The sequence below is a fragment of the Saccostrea cucullata genome, unplaced genomic scaffold (assembly GCF_032062105.1).
Source record: "Saccostrea cucullata isolate Sc308-1 unplaced genomic scaffold, CSIRO_AGI_Scuc_v1 ctg224, whole genome shotgun sequence".
Lineage (NCBI taxonomy): Eukaryota > Metazoa > Mollusca > Bivalvia > Ostreida > Ostreidae > Saccostrea > Saccostrea cuccullata.
Window position 1 is genome coordinate 281,175 of NW_026931873.1, and position 14,015 is coordinate 295,189.

Below are 14,015 nucleotides of genomic sequence, written 5' to 3' on the forward strand. Positions count from 1 at the left end.
TTGGATTTGTATATAAAATTTTTGCCCACTTTATAAAACTCTTCGCCATAAGCTGCCCTACGAGGGTAACTGTTTTTCACTAACATTTTTTTTAATTGTAATATATCTTTAAATGTGGGCCTGTTCATCTTTCAAATGTGAAAAAGATTAACAAAGACTCCACAAGGTGGATCATCCCCATCAATCGCAACTTCTCGGGCCTTTCCGACTAGAGGAAAAAAGACCTCGAATGTATATGGTAGACGCAATGACAACCCTCCTTTTTCATGATCTTTGAAATAAACGCATGGAGACCTTTTATCTGTGGAATATGGAGTTTAACTTTATTCAATGTAATGATATTACCTAAAATATACTATAGAAGGGACTTCTAACTCCGTCTATCCTACATTCGACTAAATAGGAATTGCATAAATTTTTAACATCCGGCGATGTTTGTTTTTCCGACCTCTGACGGAAAGACCCGAGATGATGCGATTGTCATCCCCATATCTATAAATAAAAGCAGCATTAGACATCAATCCCGAATTAAACTAGTGCTAATTGTAACGGGGACCGTTACAGATGTTCCCCAAACGCTCCCCAACTCCCTTTTGGTGCCATATTCCCTATTAGCTTCATTAAATAAGACAAACTCTACGCATTTGAGACTTTAACAACGTTTACCCAGAAGTGTACCAATTTCATTCAAATTTTAGCATTGCACGCGTGCGCATGTGAATGCATGTGCGTAATGACCATACAATCTTGTCTTTACAATCTATAGATTTTAATATACTAGATATCAAAGTATTTAATCCAAACGTATTAAAAAATACGTTAATTCAAGTGTATTTTTGATTTTACTCATTTCACGTGCACGCACGTGCTCACATGAGCATAGCGACCATACTTTCTTGTAGAAGTCTATTACATCTATCTATGTTCTAAATCCCACCCCGTTTGGTTGAAAACCAAGGGAGTTATAGCTGTTCAAAGTTTCAGCCAATCAGATTGCAGCGCACGTACATGCACGTGTATGCATGTGTATGGTGACCATGTTTTCTTGTAGAAGTCCATTATATCTATCCATGTTCCATATCCCATCCTGTTTGGTTGAAAACCAAGGGAGTTATAGCTATTTAAAGCATAAGCCAATCAGATTGCAGTGCACGTGCATGCACGCTTTTTCAAAATAATTGCTATATATCTTATTGTAGGATATCCTAATGCATGCCTATATTTAAAATTTCAAAGGATTTCGTCAAAAAACAAGAAAGATATTGAGACTTAAGTTTCAGCCAATCAGAGCAAAGCGCACGTGCATGCGCGTGAGATCTTGCTTTTTTGACCATGTCATCTTGTCTATGCTTCTAATATATACATCTAATATGAGTTTTAAAGCATATCATCAATAATTTAAATAGTTACGTCTGTATCAATTATATTGGACATTTCTCGTGTTGCACGTGCGAGCTCTTGCAAGCACACGTGCATGCACATGCTTTCATGATATTTCTTTTATTACGGGCTGTAGATCTCCCTAATGTATGACTATGTTCAAAATTTCAAATGATTTTATCAAAAAACAAGAAAGATATTGAGACTTTAGTTTCAGCCAATCAGAGCGAAGCGCACGTGCTTGCACGTGCGATCTTGCTATTTTGACCATGTCATCTTGTGCATACTACTCATATATCCTTACATTATGAGTTTCAAAACATTTCGTCTAAAAATAGAAAAGTTACGGTTATATCCATTATATATTGGTCATTTTAAGTTTTGCACGTGCGCGCTCTTGCAAGCACGTGCGCGCAAAATGACCTTGATTCCGCAAATCTACATAACATGCCTACTTACCTTAAAAAGGTTTCCCCTTAATCGGATGTGTACTTTACAAGATCATTCGCGGACAAAATTTTCCCGAGAAGAAAAATAATAATAATAATAATAAGAAACAGAGTAAAAACAATATGTTCCCCAACTTCGTTTAAATTACGTCACTTCCATTTGACCAGAAACTCACGCACACACAGTATATTGTATTACTGTATCCCTCCCAACTCCGTTGCAAGGGGATGATTATGTCTTAAAAGTTTAAATAATGCAAATTATTAAACACATCAACCAAGGAATATGAAAACAAAGGTGGGATCAGCATCCCAGCTCCAACCAATCAACAGCAAAAGGGAATTTTCTTAACTATATACTCCTGAATCACATAGAAATGAAACTTCATGTAGTGAAACTTATTCATGATCAGTTTTACTATTTAAATATAGTTTGTATTTTCAAAACACTAAGGCAAAAAGTCTGTATAGACTGTTTTTAATCAATCCAAAATTAAATGTGAAGTAGTATGATTTTTATTTCTAAGAAAATCAAACTTTTTATCAATCTGCAGGAAAACATCAATAATATTAATTATATAATTTTTGTAAATAAAGACTTTTTTCATTGTTAACTTTAGATTTTGTTCTTTTCTTGACGTCATTAATATTATAATAACCTCAATAAAAATAATTTTACACGCTTATAGCTTCAAAACGTTCTATGGTTCTAAGGAACATCTATTCCCAACATGAAATCAAAGTGATAAGAGAGATAACTTCCGAAGTTAATAATCCCAACATGCCCAATAATTTGTCTTTCCACAGCTTACGAGCCAAATAATGCAATGCAAACGATAACTCTTATTTTTAGCCAATGTATTTTATAGTTATTGATAACATTTGTCCCAAAGCACTTAAGGTAGGATTCTTCTCTGGTTTCTGACTAGATGAAACATTCAAAGTATGTTTGCTTATATGTCTTATATTTTGAGGTGTAAGGAATTTAAAAGACCATATTTTTCTTTCCTCATCACAATTGTACAACTTTAAATAGAAATGGTAAACTGCGTTTGAAAACTAGCAGGGACTATATTTTTGGCGGAATGGTGGCGTATGAAAATGTCTTCTTTTCTGCCTCTCAAAATTATAATAGAATAATGAATTTAGTTATAATTTGTACACAATCGAAGGCTTGGAGAAATTTTCAAATGTAAGTTAAATTAATGATGAGGGACTAAACTTTCAAAATATATCAAATAAGTATGATTTTCCAAACAAACTAGAACTTTGTTAGCTTTTAAAGGCTTCCAATCAAAGTGGAGATTTGAGCCAAAAATCCATTTTAAAGTATTTTTTCTCTCTTAGTAAACGATCAAAACTTTTTGTTTTTGTATCATTTTGTACATTTATAAGACTACTTTATTATATATGTGAAAATAAGAAAAAGTTAAATATAGGAAGCATATGAAAATAACTAATATATCCTAAACAAGAGGCCCAGGGGCCACAGCGCTCACCTGAGCACATCGGGCTTGAATTTACTCCCCCCCTCCAGGCGTTCATCATTTGAACAAACTAGAATCTACACTACCTGAGGATGATTCCATATAAATATCACTAATCATAGCTTTGAAGTACTTGAAAAGAAGATTTTAAAAGGTTTCCCTATATATCCCTATGTAAAACTTGGGTCGGCCATTTTGGTCCCACCCTAGCCACGGGGGTCATGATTTGAACAAACTTGGATCTACACTACCTGAGGATGATTCCACATGAGTTTCATCTTTCCTGGCCCAGTGGATCTTCAGAAGGATTTTTCAAGATATTTCCTATATATTCCTATGTAAAACTTGGGTCGGCCATTTTGGCCCCACCCTTTCCCTGGGGGTCATGATTTGACAAAAACTTGAATCTACACTACCTGAGGATGATTCCACATGAGTTTCTTCTTTCCTGGCCCAGTGGTTCTGGAGAAGAAGATTTTAAAGATTTTTCCTATATATTCCTATGTAAAACTAGGGTCGGCCATTTTGGCCCCACCCTTGCCCCGGGGGTCATGATTTGAACAAACTTGAATCTACACTACCTACCTGAGGATGATTCCACATGAGTTTCATCTTTCCTGTCCTAGTGGTTCTTGAGAAGATTTTTAAAGATTTTTCCTATATATTCCTATGTAAAACTAGGGTCGGCCATTTTGGCCCCACCCTTGCCCCGGGGGTCATGATTTGAACAAACTTGAATCTACACTACCTGAGGATGATTCCACATGAGTTTCATCTTTCCTGGCCCAGTGGTTCTGGAGAAGAAGATTTTTAAAGATTTTTCCTATATATTCCTATGTAAAACTTGGGTCGGCCATTTTGGCCCCACCTTGCCCCGGGGGTCATGATTTGAACAAACTTGAATCTACACTACCTGAGGATGCTTCCACATGAGTTTCATCTTTCCTGGCCCATCGGTTCTGGAGAAGAAGATTTTTTAAAAATGCCATTAATTTTTAACAAATTTATGATTATCTCCCCTTGGAAAAGGGCGTGGCCCTTCATTTGAACAAACTTGAATCCCCTTTACCCAAGGATACTTTGTGCCAAGTTTGGTTGAAATCGGCCCAGTGGTTCTTGAGAAGAAGATGAAAATGTGAAAAGTTTACGACAACAACGACAACGACAACAACGACAGACGACGGACAAATTTTAATCAGAAAAGCTCACTTGAGCCTTCGGCTCAGGTGGGCTAAAAATGAAAAAAAAAAACAGAGAAAATTCGGATTAGCCAATATCCAGTAAAGTTAAATTATTTATGTAAATTTGGTAATATCATGCTATAGACCCGATATAGTAATATGTTTTTATGCAAAAAGAACAATCTTTAAACTTTTGAAATAGAAGTAGGTATCACATGATTGGCAACAGTATTTTTTTATTCTTAATGTCAAGGGAAAAGATAATGACCTTGACCTGACCTTGCCTCTAATATAAAACGGTCAAATTTAATTTCACTGATACTATCACTTACTGATATTGTCTTCTTGATTCTGTGAAAATTTCATTAATTTTTAAATATTAAAAATATGAGAAGAATCCTACCTTAAATATATTTTATATACCAGTAAAATTGAAACAATTTCTATCTGTTTATCAACAATTTTCAAACTGCAGCAATGTTTCATATGTACACTGTTTTCATCAGTAGTACATTTTTCTACGAAAAATACTTTTAAAAAAGATAACGCTAAAACTGGTGATGGATTTTCCCCTCTTCATTTTTTTCATTAGCACAGATACATGTAGTGGAATATTCTGAGATGTAGCGATTTATGTACTTGCGGATCCAGAATTTTACCGGGGACATACCAACTCAAAGACACTGTATTGAAATATCATTTTTCTTTCTTGGAAGGCAATATACTATTTACCATTTGAATCCAATGCTGTTGAAATTCAAAGTTTAAACGTTAAAAAAAGAAATCTATTGAGAACAGTTGAGCTTTCCTTTCCTCCTCAGAGTTTAGATTTGCGTTGTGAACTTTCAGACTGCTGTTGAACACGTTTCATGAAATCTCTGAATGCCTCCATATAATCTTTTTCATGTTCTTTAATATGCATTGTATGTTTAGACTTCGACCAACACACAAAAGAAACAGTAAAATCAAACTCTTTCCGCCATTTTTTAATGATATCATCTACAGTCTCAGCATCACACATCGGGTCGTCTCGACTGTACACAAACAGCGTTGGAATATGCAGAGGGCACTTGATAAAAATGTCTACTCCTCTTTCAAAAAACTTGAGAGTGTGATTATATGTCAGACAAAAGTAAATTGACAATAATCGAGGGATAAGAAATTGGAGCAGTCGGTTTTGTGTCAGTCCGTGTTTTACCCCGTTCTTCATCCTCTCTGTGGACCCCAGAGTCAGACTGTCGAAAATTATCCCACGAAGGCGTGCCTTCAAGGAATTGTACTGATTTGGAGAGTCTTTCAAAACCATTAGACAGCTGGTGTAATTGTATGCCCCGATAGAAATAGCGTGACATAGAATGTCTTGGTATACGGAAAGTTTATCCACATATTCTAACAACCTCCTAGCTAGCTTTAAAGAGTTGGGGGGCCACACAAATTGTGTCACATGGCCATTAATGTATAGCAGATCGTAGCCACAACTGTGGTAGAGATGGACATAGCGCTTTACAGCTCGTGGGCTGGCGTTTAACCAACCGAAGAACAGAACCAGTTTGGTGCAATTTGGAGTACATCTTAAAAGAGGAAAATCAGGGTCATCCATAGCAAAGCCTGAAGATGTCATGGCCACTGAAAAAAAACAAGATTTGTTTGTGAAACACTATGCGCCCGACGGCAACAAAATTCGAAAAAGCTATTTATAGTACATAGGTGAGAGTCAAGGTCACAAGGTCGTTGATCTTGGTGTCATCTGAAAGAACTTGATTAGTGGAGTACTCATACCAAATATGAAGTTTATATCTTTCATGGTTCAAAAGTTATGGAGAAGGTTAAAGTTTGCAGAAAAAAAAACTATTTTTGGCATATACGTCACAGTCAAGGTCACAAGGTCATTGACTTTGGTGTCATTTGAAAGAGCTTCATTAGTGGACTATGCATATCAAGTATGAAGTCTCTATCTTTCATGGTTCAAAAGTTATTGTGAAGGTTAAAGTTTGCAGACAAACAGACAAACAAACAAACAAACAGACAGACAGGACAAAAACAATATACGTCCCGGATCTATTGATCCGGGCGCATAATAATTGATTAATTTTCCTTTAAAGGCTGACGGTCCTACTAAACAGAATACGCTAGTCCGATAGAGTACTAGAGTACGCTAGTAAAATTTTATAATTTAATGCAACTAAACCGCTTTTTGTATGTTTTTCTACTTTAGTTTAACATGATGAATATATATATATTTTTTAAAAATTGTATGTTTTCCTTATTTTAGGAGTTATTTCAATTTTTGATTTTAGGTTACGGTTTGTCGTTTGATCCCGATCTAATTTAACTTGAACATGTTGAAATGTTTCATTGTTAATGTGAAAAATATTTACATTGTGCAATTAATTTAATTTTTTATAGAAATTAGTGAGTCTGAAACAAAAAAAGTAATCGAGATCGGGGTGTGAATACCTTGAATGCATTAAAACAAGTTGTATATACACAAATTAACTACCTAATTGCACAATTTTTCTAGCGTACTCTAAAGTACTCTATCGTACTCTAGCGTACTAGTACCCATTGGCTGATATTGGGAGGTCGTTGCATGAATGTTTTAACTATACCAAGAGGGATAACACTAAGAGACGGACCAAATTTCAACATACACTCACTTCTATAATTTTCTGGGAAAAATGAAAAACTAGGAAAATTTTGTAGATAAGACATGAACAACTTTTTTGTTATTTAAATGAAAATAAACTTAGAGATCCATTTAAATCATTTGGTATATTATTATTTACACATTTTCATTTACTCGTATAATATTTAAGAAATCAAGTCCGCGTTTTCGTGAATGTTGCAGGATAACCTCCGAGGTCGAGAAATGTTGTTTGAAAGATAAAAGCCGAGGCGTTAGCCGAGGCTTTTATTTTTTTCAAAAAACATTTCGAGACCGAGGAGGTTATCCTGCATCATTCAAGACAACAAGGACTTTATTTCTATTCTACAAAGATCGCTTAAATAGGTCTGTCGTTTCCTCTGTAGAGAAACGAATTAGGTCACCATGTCTCGATTACGCTGTTCCATTTAACACCAGAGGGGAAATTTATTTGCTTACCTGTAGATGGAATGCAGATGATTTGAGTTTTCGTTACATTAAAGATAACCTTTTTTAATTACAAATTTGTTCGTAATATGTATTGATTGATTTTAATGAATATACAATAACAAAATCAGGTTCCTGGTTTGCTGCTTTATTCTACTATTGGGACTAAAATCACGTTGTTTAAATAAGAAGGGAGGTCTGTGGAATAGCCCCGCTTAGCTATAAAAACCGACTTTCATCAGCAACTTTATGCAATTTACAGTGTTTAATTTTATGCTGCAAAACGCGACACATCGATGTGGTCTAAACAAGTATTTCATTCTACAGCCAAACATGCATTTGAATTGTTCAGGTTTGATACGTGTTTCTGATCTGATAATTTTTTTATGACATTGGTGATTCATTGGAGAATAATGTCCGCGGCATTTATTTGATCTCGGGAGTAATCGTGGTAGAATATAATACTATTTCATTCATATACTCATTCATTCATTAAATAAAAAAAGAGTTAAAATAAATTAGAAGAAAATGAAAAACAAAAAACAGTGTTATAGTCAAAGTTACATGTTTATCTAAGATACATGTATAAGACAAGGTCCTAACACTCTAGCCAGGGGTCTTAGCAGGCCTGTGACAGGTAAAATTGTGTGTTTTTCCCAATTTCATCAAAGAAAATTTCCAATAGACAATTCAAAAAATGACATTAATGTCAAATAATTCAAGTATTACAGAAAGAACAGCAATTACATGTTCAGTTGATTTTCAAAAAAGATTTATTGAATGTAAATAAGTAAATAAATGCCTTGTAAATAAAGAAATGGCTCTTACTTGATTTTTTTCAAGAAAAATGTGAACGATGATATTTTTCACAATTTGAACTATTAAATGTCGCTGATTTTTCCCATATGATAAGGCCCAGGCCCTTGATTTTAAGACCTAAAAACCCTGCTAGCATATGACTGGATTTAAAAGAGCAAAAGACTACACGCCCCTAGAAATTTGTCCTCAATGACCTACCAATAAAATCTCTGCATATGGTTTGGAAAGAACTGATGTACGTATTTAAACACTTAGATGTATTCTTACTTGGTCCACAAATTGATATTTGAAAAATAAATAACAAGTTTAACAACTTCAAAGGGTCGGTCACGTGATAAAATCCTGTGAAGGCTGAGGGCTGTCAGTTGTTTTTATATCACGGTGCTAAAATTTCATGATATCTCAAAAAGTACCAATTGCGATGGTTTTAATTTCACGCTGCAATGACAATGACAATGAATTTATTCTCATAAACTGACATAAGTACAGTGTTGAGAAAGATTACAAGTATAGTTAAACATATGTGCATGCGTGAAAAAGAAAAAAGTACAAAGTAACAAAACTGACAATGAGCTAACCAGGAGAGCCAACTCTCTCAAAAATAATTTTTATAAATTTACAAAGTTTTGTCAATTTAACTGTCTTTTTTGTATTAAAAAGTTGATCAAACTTATACACATTTGGATGTGAATAGTAATATTTTAATAATAATAATAACCTTGAATTCAAAATAAGTGAATCATTACAATTAAATAAATAGTGAAATTCATCACCAATTTCATTTTTGGAACACAATTTACAAATTCGGTTTTTTCTTGGTACATTATGCCATCTTCCAACTTCAATTGGTAATTTATTATTACAAGTTCTAAACTTACAAAATATTTTCCAGTACTTAAAAGGCAAAGATACTAAATACTTTTCTAGACAAAATGAAGTTTTATATATTCTATAATTAAGACCTTTAGACGAGTTAAACATTTCACTATACCACTTCTGTTTAAACTGATCATACTGAGTGTTAAACACTATTTTCTTCAGCCATGATACATTTACAGGTTGACAAGTATGCCAAATATAAGAAAGTCCACATTCATTCAATATAGATTTGGCAAAGTTACACCATGGATTATTGTAGTTCTTTAAAACACTTAACAAATCCGATGATAATTTATCCCTTTGTAAAAAAAAAAATAGTTTACACGAAAAACTTATCATTCTAACCTTTATATTAATTGAAATAGGGTATCTACCTAATTCGCCATATACCATAAAATTTGGTGTTGATGACTTTACATGCAAAATATGCTTACAAAATTTTAAATGCAATTTTTCAATCAGTGGTGACTGATTAAAACCCCACACTTCACATCCATATAAAACTATAGGTTTTACAATTTTGTCAAACATATCCAATGTGCATTCTACATTAAGGTTGTGTTTTCTACATTTTCCAATAACACCATACATAGCTTTCGTTGCTTTCTGAGATAATTCTTTGACATTTGTGTTAAATGAACCATTTTTACAAAAACTTACTCCTAAATATTTAAAATGATCTATGATTTCTAATGTTATTCCATTTAATGTAATTGGTTTTTCAATTCTTGGATTGCCTTTACCAAAGATTACAATTTTAGTTTTATTGGTGTTAACTTTCAGATGCCATTCTAAATTTCATATAAGCATTTTAATGTTTTTAAAAACTAACAAAAATATTCACAATGGATTTAATTTCGAAGAAAAATGAGAAATCGCGAACATAGCGAAATAAAACTATATCGTGATTATTTGCCAATCTACAGTATATTAGTAAATGTTTACAAAATCATGTTTGTATGTTAAGTTTTAGAGTTGAAACCAATTAAAAGATTTATAGGTAAACTACTTATGTAGGCATGATGGATTTATTAATTAATTTCTAATAAATTAATGAATATCAAATTATTTTGTATTCTATTTGTATATATTTTTATTTCAGCTTATTAAATAAGTCTCATGGTCATTCAGATGTAACATTCAATACTACCCTGTTATTTGCCTTTAGGGTCATAATTAAGGTCCTGGCCATAAGTCTCATATGTTCTTTGCTTCTATTGGGTTATAGTTTTGTATTCTTGTGTTTTATTGTTTTGTTGAATTCCCTCCAAATATTCTTGTTTTTTTCTGGTCACTCTTTGTCCAGAGTGTTAGCAGAGAGGTCATATTGATTTTGTATATAAGATGAAGAAATTGTCAGAGTCAAATCTTTTACATATATATGTGATGTCTTTGACTTACTGACTTTGACAATTTCTTTATCTTCTAGCTGTTTTCATCTGGACTCCCAGTCAAGTATTATGTGTACATATGTGGGAGCTTGCCTAGAACATTAGTACTACTACTACTATCATTGTTAATAAACAGCAGTACGAACCCTAACAGGCATTTTCATTCATTCACCACCAGGCACCTTGCTAGATTAAAACGGTAAATTTGTAAGCGACATAAAAAATCTTAAGTGGTCATTTTTTGGGGGTAGAATGATGTTAAACGTGGGCTCAAGTTAAACGCACTGCGTAATTTTTCAAAGAGCATTGTAACACCCATCGTCGGAAACCTGCGGGTGATCTCGTCTTTACTTATCAGTGATAATAAGTGATAAGTTACTTATCACTCATTATTACTCATAATTAATTAATTTAAGACGAGATCACCCGCGGGTTTTCGACGATGTGTAAAACTGGTCATAACCGTTATCTAAGTGACTACAAAGATAACCACATTTGCAGGCTTGTCTAAAAAATCTGTCCAATAAAATTATTTCAGAATAATACAAAGAACTTTACCTCGGTCAGTACTCTACTCTCCACTTGTTTTCATTTCTGACACCAACGTTCCACTTTCCACCCCTTGCAATATCTTTTGAGCATGCGTGTCCTCGGATATTAGTGTGCATCCTAATTTGATGGTGTCCGTTCTGTAAATAAATCTGAAATACTGTTTCATTTCGTAAGTCATACCTTTATAATAAAACGTCATACTTTTTTCTTTCAAACTGATTGTCATCTCTCACGAGAGATGATTGTCATCTCTCACATTAAGTTTGATTTCCGGATGTGAAGTCCTAGCACTGGTTCTCTGCCCTTGATTCCAGTCGCAGCCGCTAGGAATTACAAGCCCGTTAACCAATGTTAGGGTACCAGTCTAGTGAAGTCCCAGTATAAGCTGCCATTGATCACTCGGCAATCCTCGGCTGACTCCACTATGCTACACAGAAAAAGTGCGAGACCACCCGAGGATCACCGACTGGTCAGTTTGACCCTAAATATAGAGATGTAAACAACGAGCGGTCTGCCTTATTATTGATAAAGAAAACAAGCTGCGAAGAAATCATAGAGAGTCCGACACACACAATCGCCTGGATGATGGGGGTTCTTCAAAATATACACTGTATGTTCTTATGTTTAGTCTTCTTGGCTATTACCCTAAATGATGGCCAGAACTCGATTCTAACTAGGTCAGCGCGTGTGTAAAGACCCACTGCAGCCGAGGCGTGGATCCAAGATTTCACAGAAAAACATCAAATTTAAAACATTCACATAAGTATTCGCATTACTAACAAATAGGAATTGATGGTGAAAACTTTAATGTTTGGTAGATTAGTCATTCTATAACGCGGTGTCGTTTTTGTTTTTTAAAAATAATACAAGTCTGATTAATCAAATGTATAATTTCAAAAATTAAAAACACAAGTTATAAGCGGATAGATTAATGTCTATTATATAAAAAAAACTACAGACATTGAATGAAAGATCACAAAGAATGATTATGAGTTTTTTTCTTCAATGGCGGATTTAAGGGGGGCGCACCCGGCGCGCCCCCCTAAAATTGTCAAAATTAACGTAAATCACAGTTTCGTCTAGAAAATGTAAATATGTATACTTGGTAGACCTCATTTTTACCCTACAAAATCTCTAGAATCCAGGAGCTTCCGGGGGCTTCGCCCCCTGGGCCCCCACCTGGGCTTTGCCCAGGACCCACTGGGGGCCTCAAGGCGGCCCCCAGACCCCTTGCCTACTTTTGCACCCCCTCTAACTTCAATTCCTGGATCCGCGCCTGTTCTTGCATGTCTAATTTATTCTTTTAAAGGTGGCTTATAATTAAAGAACTTGCAATCATTTTCTTTAATGCAGTTTAAATTGCATTAATGGCAAAAAAGTCATCAATTCATCCCTCCTATATTATTGAAAGGAAGCCAAACTTAATTATACTACAGAATTGTTAATATGTTTAGTATGCAGATAAAGTTTACTAAAACACAAGATATACGCACTGCACGTGAATTTGAATGGTCACTAATGGCACAATACTGTATATTCCTAAAATAGCCATAAGTTCGGGGTTCGCAAATTAGGACTTTTTTCATATAATTTGTAAATGCTTGATTTAGCTGATAGCATTTAAATGTTATTACTTATGCTAAAAGCATGTGGGCGTTGGGTAGGGGCCCAAAGCCACACAAAAAATGATTTAATTTTAAAATCTTATGTATATTTTGGACGAAAAAACCCGGTGAGCCTGGGCACCCCCGAAATCCGCCAGTGCTGTTAAAAGTTGATTTTGAATATTTAATTTTTTGATGTAAGTTTAGTTCATTTCCCCCTTTATAACCCATGGTCAAGGGGTTCGACACCCATATCACTTAAAGGAATGGAAAGTTTACGGGAAATCTTTTGAAAGGGTTGGAATTATTTAAGTTAGCGCTGTTGTCTGCTGTCGGAGTATAATAATTAAGAAGCTGTGAAATACATGTATGTAAGGTCAAAAGGAAGGCTAAGATTTTACCCAACTAATTCTTGTGATTTTTTTTTTCAACTTACAAATTTTACAAATACTGCTTAGAGGGACATTAACATTTTTTTTTACATTAAAATAATATTACTCTTATGATTATTCAAGGGAAATGGAAATGCGAAGTAAAATTCAAACAATTATAGCATGGCTTACGGGGCAAAATTGGACCAAAAAACTCTTCAACTTGATAAATTTATAAAGGGATAATGGACACTTTTGTCATTAAGAGTTATCTCTTTTATGGATTAAGTTTACTTTGTGAAAGTGCTAGGAAAAATGAAACGTGTCCCAAACTTTGTAGATTTGATAATTTCTAGATAAAAGAGATTTTTAAACATTATTTTAGTATACGAGGGTTGTCCCAAAATTTCGTAGACTGAGCTCGTATCTTTTAAAGAAATTAATGTATCTTTATAAAATTTTCAGGGTGGATAAAGCGTGTTCTTGGCAGATAAATTACGGAGTTTTTTCATGGTTACTTGAAAACTTTTCGAGTAATAACATTTAAAGTGATATAGTTCTCTTACACCCGGAGCAATCTGCAACGTCAAAAAATACAAATGTCAGCCGTTTAAATTTTTGGAGAAAATATTTCAATTACCAGAATCAAATTTTTAGATTAAACGAAACGGTTATAGTTATAAATGTAAAATATCTTAATTACTATGATATGATCAATTATTAAAATATGTAAACAAAGTATATGCATGTATAGGTATGAAATAATAATAATTTGAAAACGTTATATTTCTACGGTCTTTTCGTCTGTTTT

At 33.9% G+C, this 14,015-nt stretch overlaps 1 protein-coding gene across 1 annotated transcript; it reads right to left on the bottom strand.

The window, feature by feature from the left end:
• Positions 1-4,944: 4,944 nt before the first annotated feature.
• On the bottom strand, positions 4,945-11,444 carry LOC134233832 (transmembrane protein 53-A-like). The gene is made up of 2 exons (XM_062715882.1): positions 11,236-11,444; positions 4,945-6,123 (listed from the first exon to the last, which is right to left on the bottom strand). The coding sequence occupies exon 2, from the start codon at positions 6,116-6,118 to the stop codon at positions 5,315-5,317; it is 804 nt and encodes a 267-aa protein (XP_062571866.1). The 5' UTR covers positions 6,119-6,123; positions 11,236-11,444; the 3' UTR covers positions 4,945-5,314.
• Between the last annotated feature and the right edge of the window lie 2,571 nt (positions 11,445-14,015).

Bases quoted from the DNA above. Each gene is read 5' to 3' on its own strand.
- LOC134233832 (XM_062715882.1), bottom strand. From the start codon at position 6,118: ATGACATCTTCAGGCTTTGCTATGGATGACCCTGATTTTCCTCTTTTA.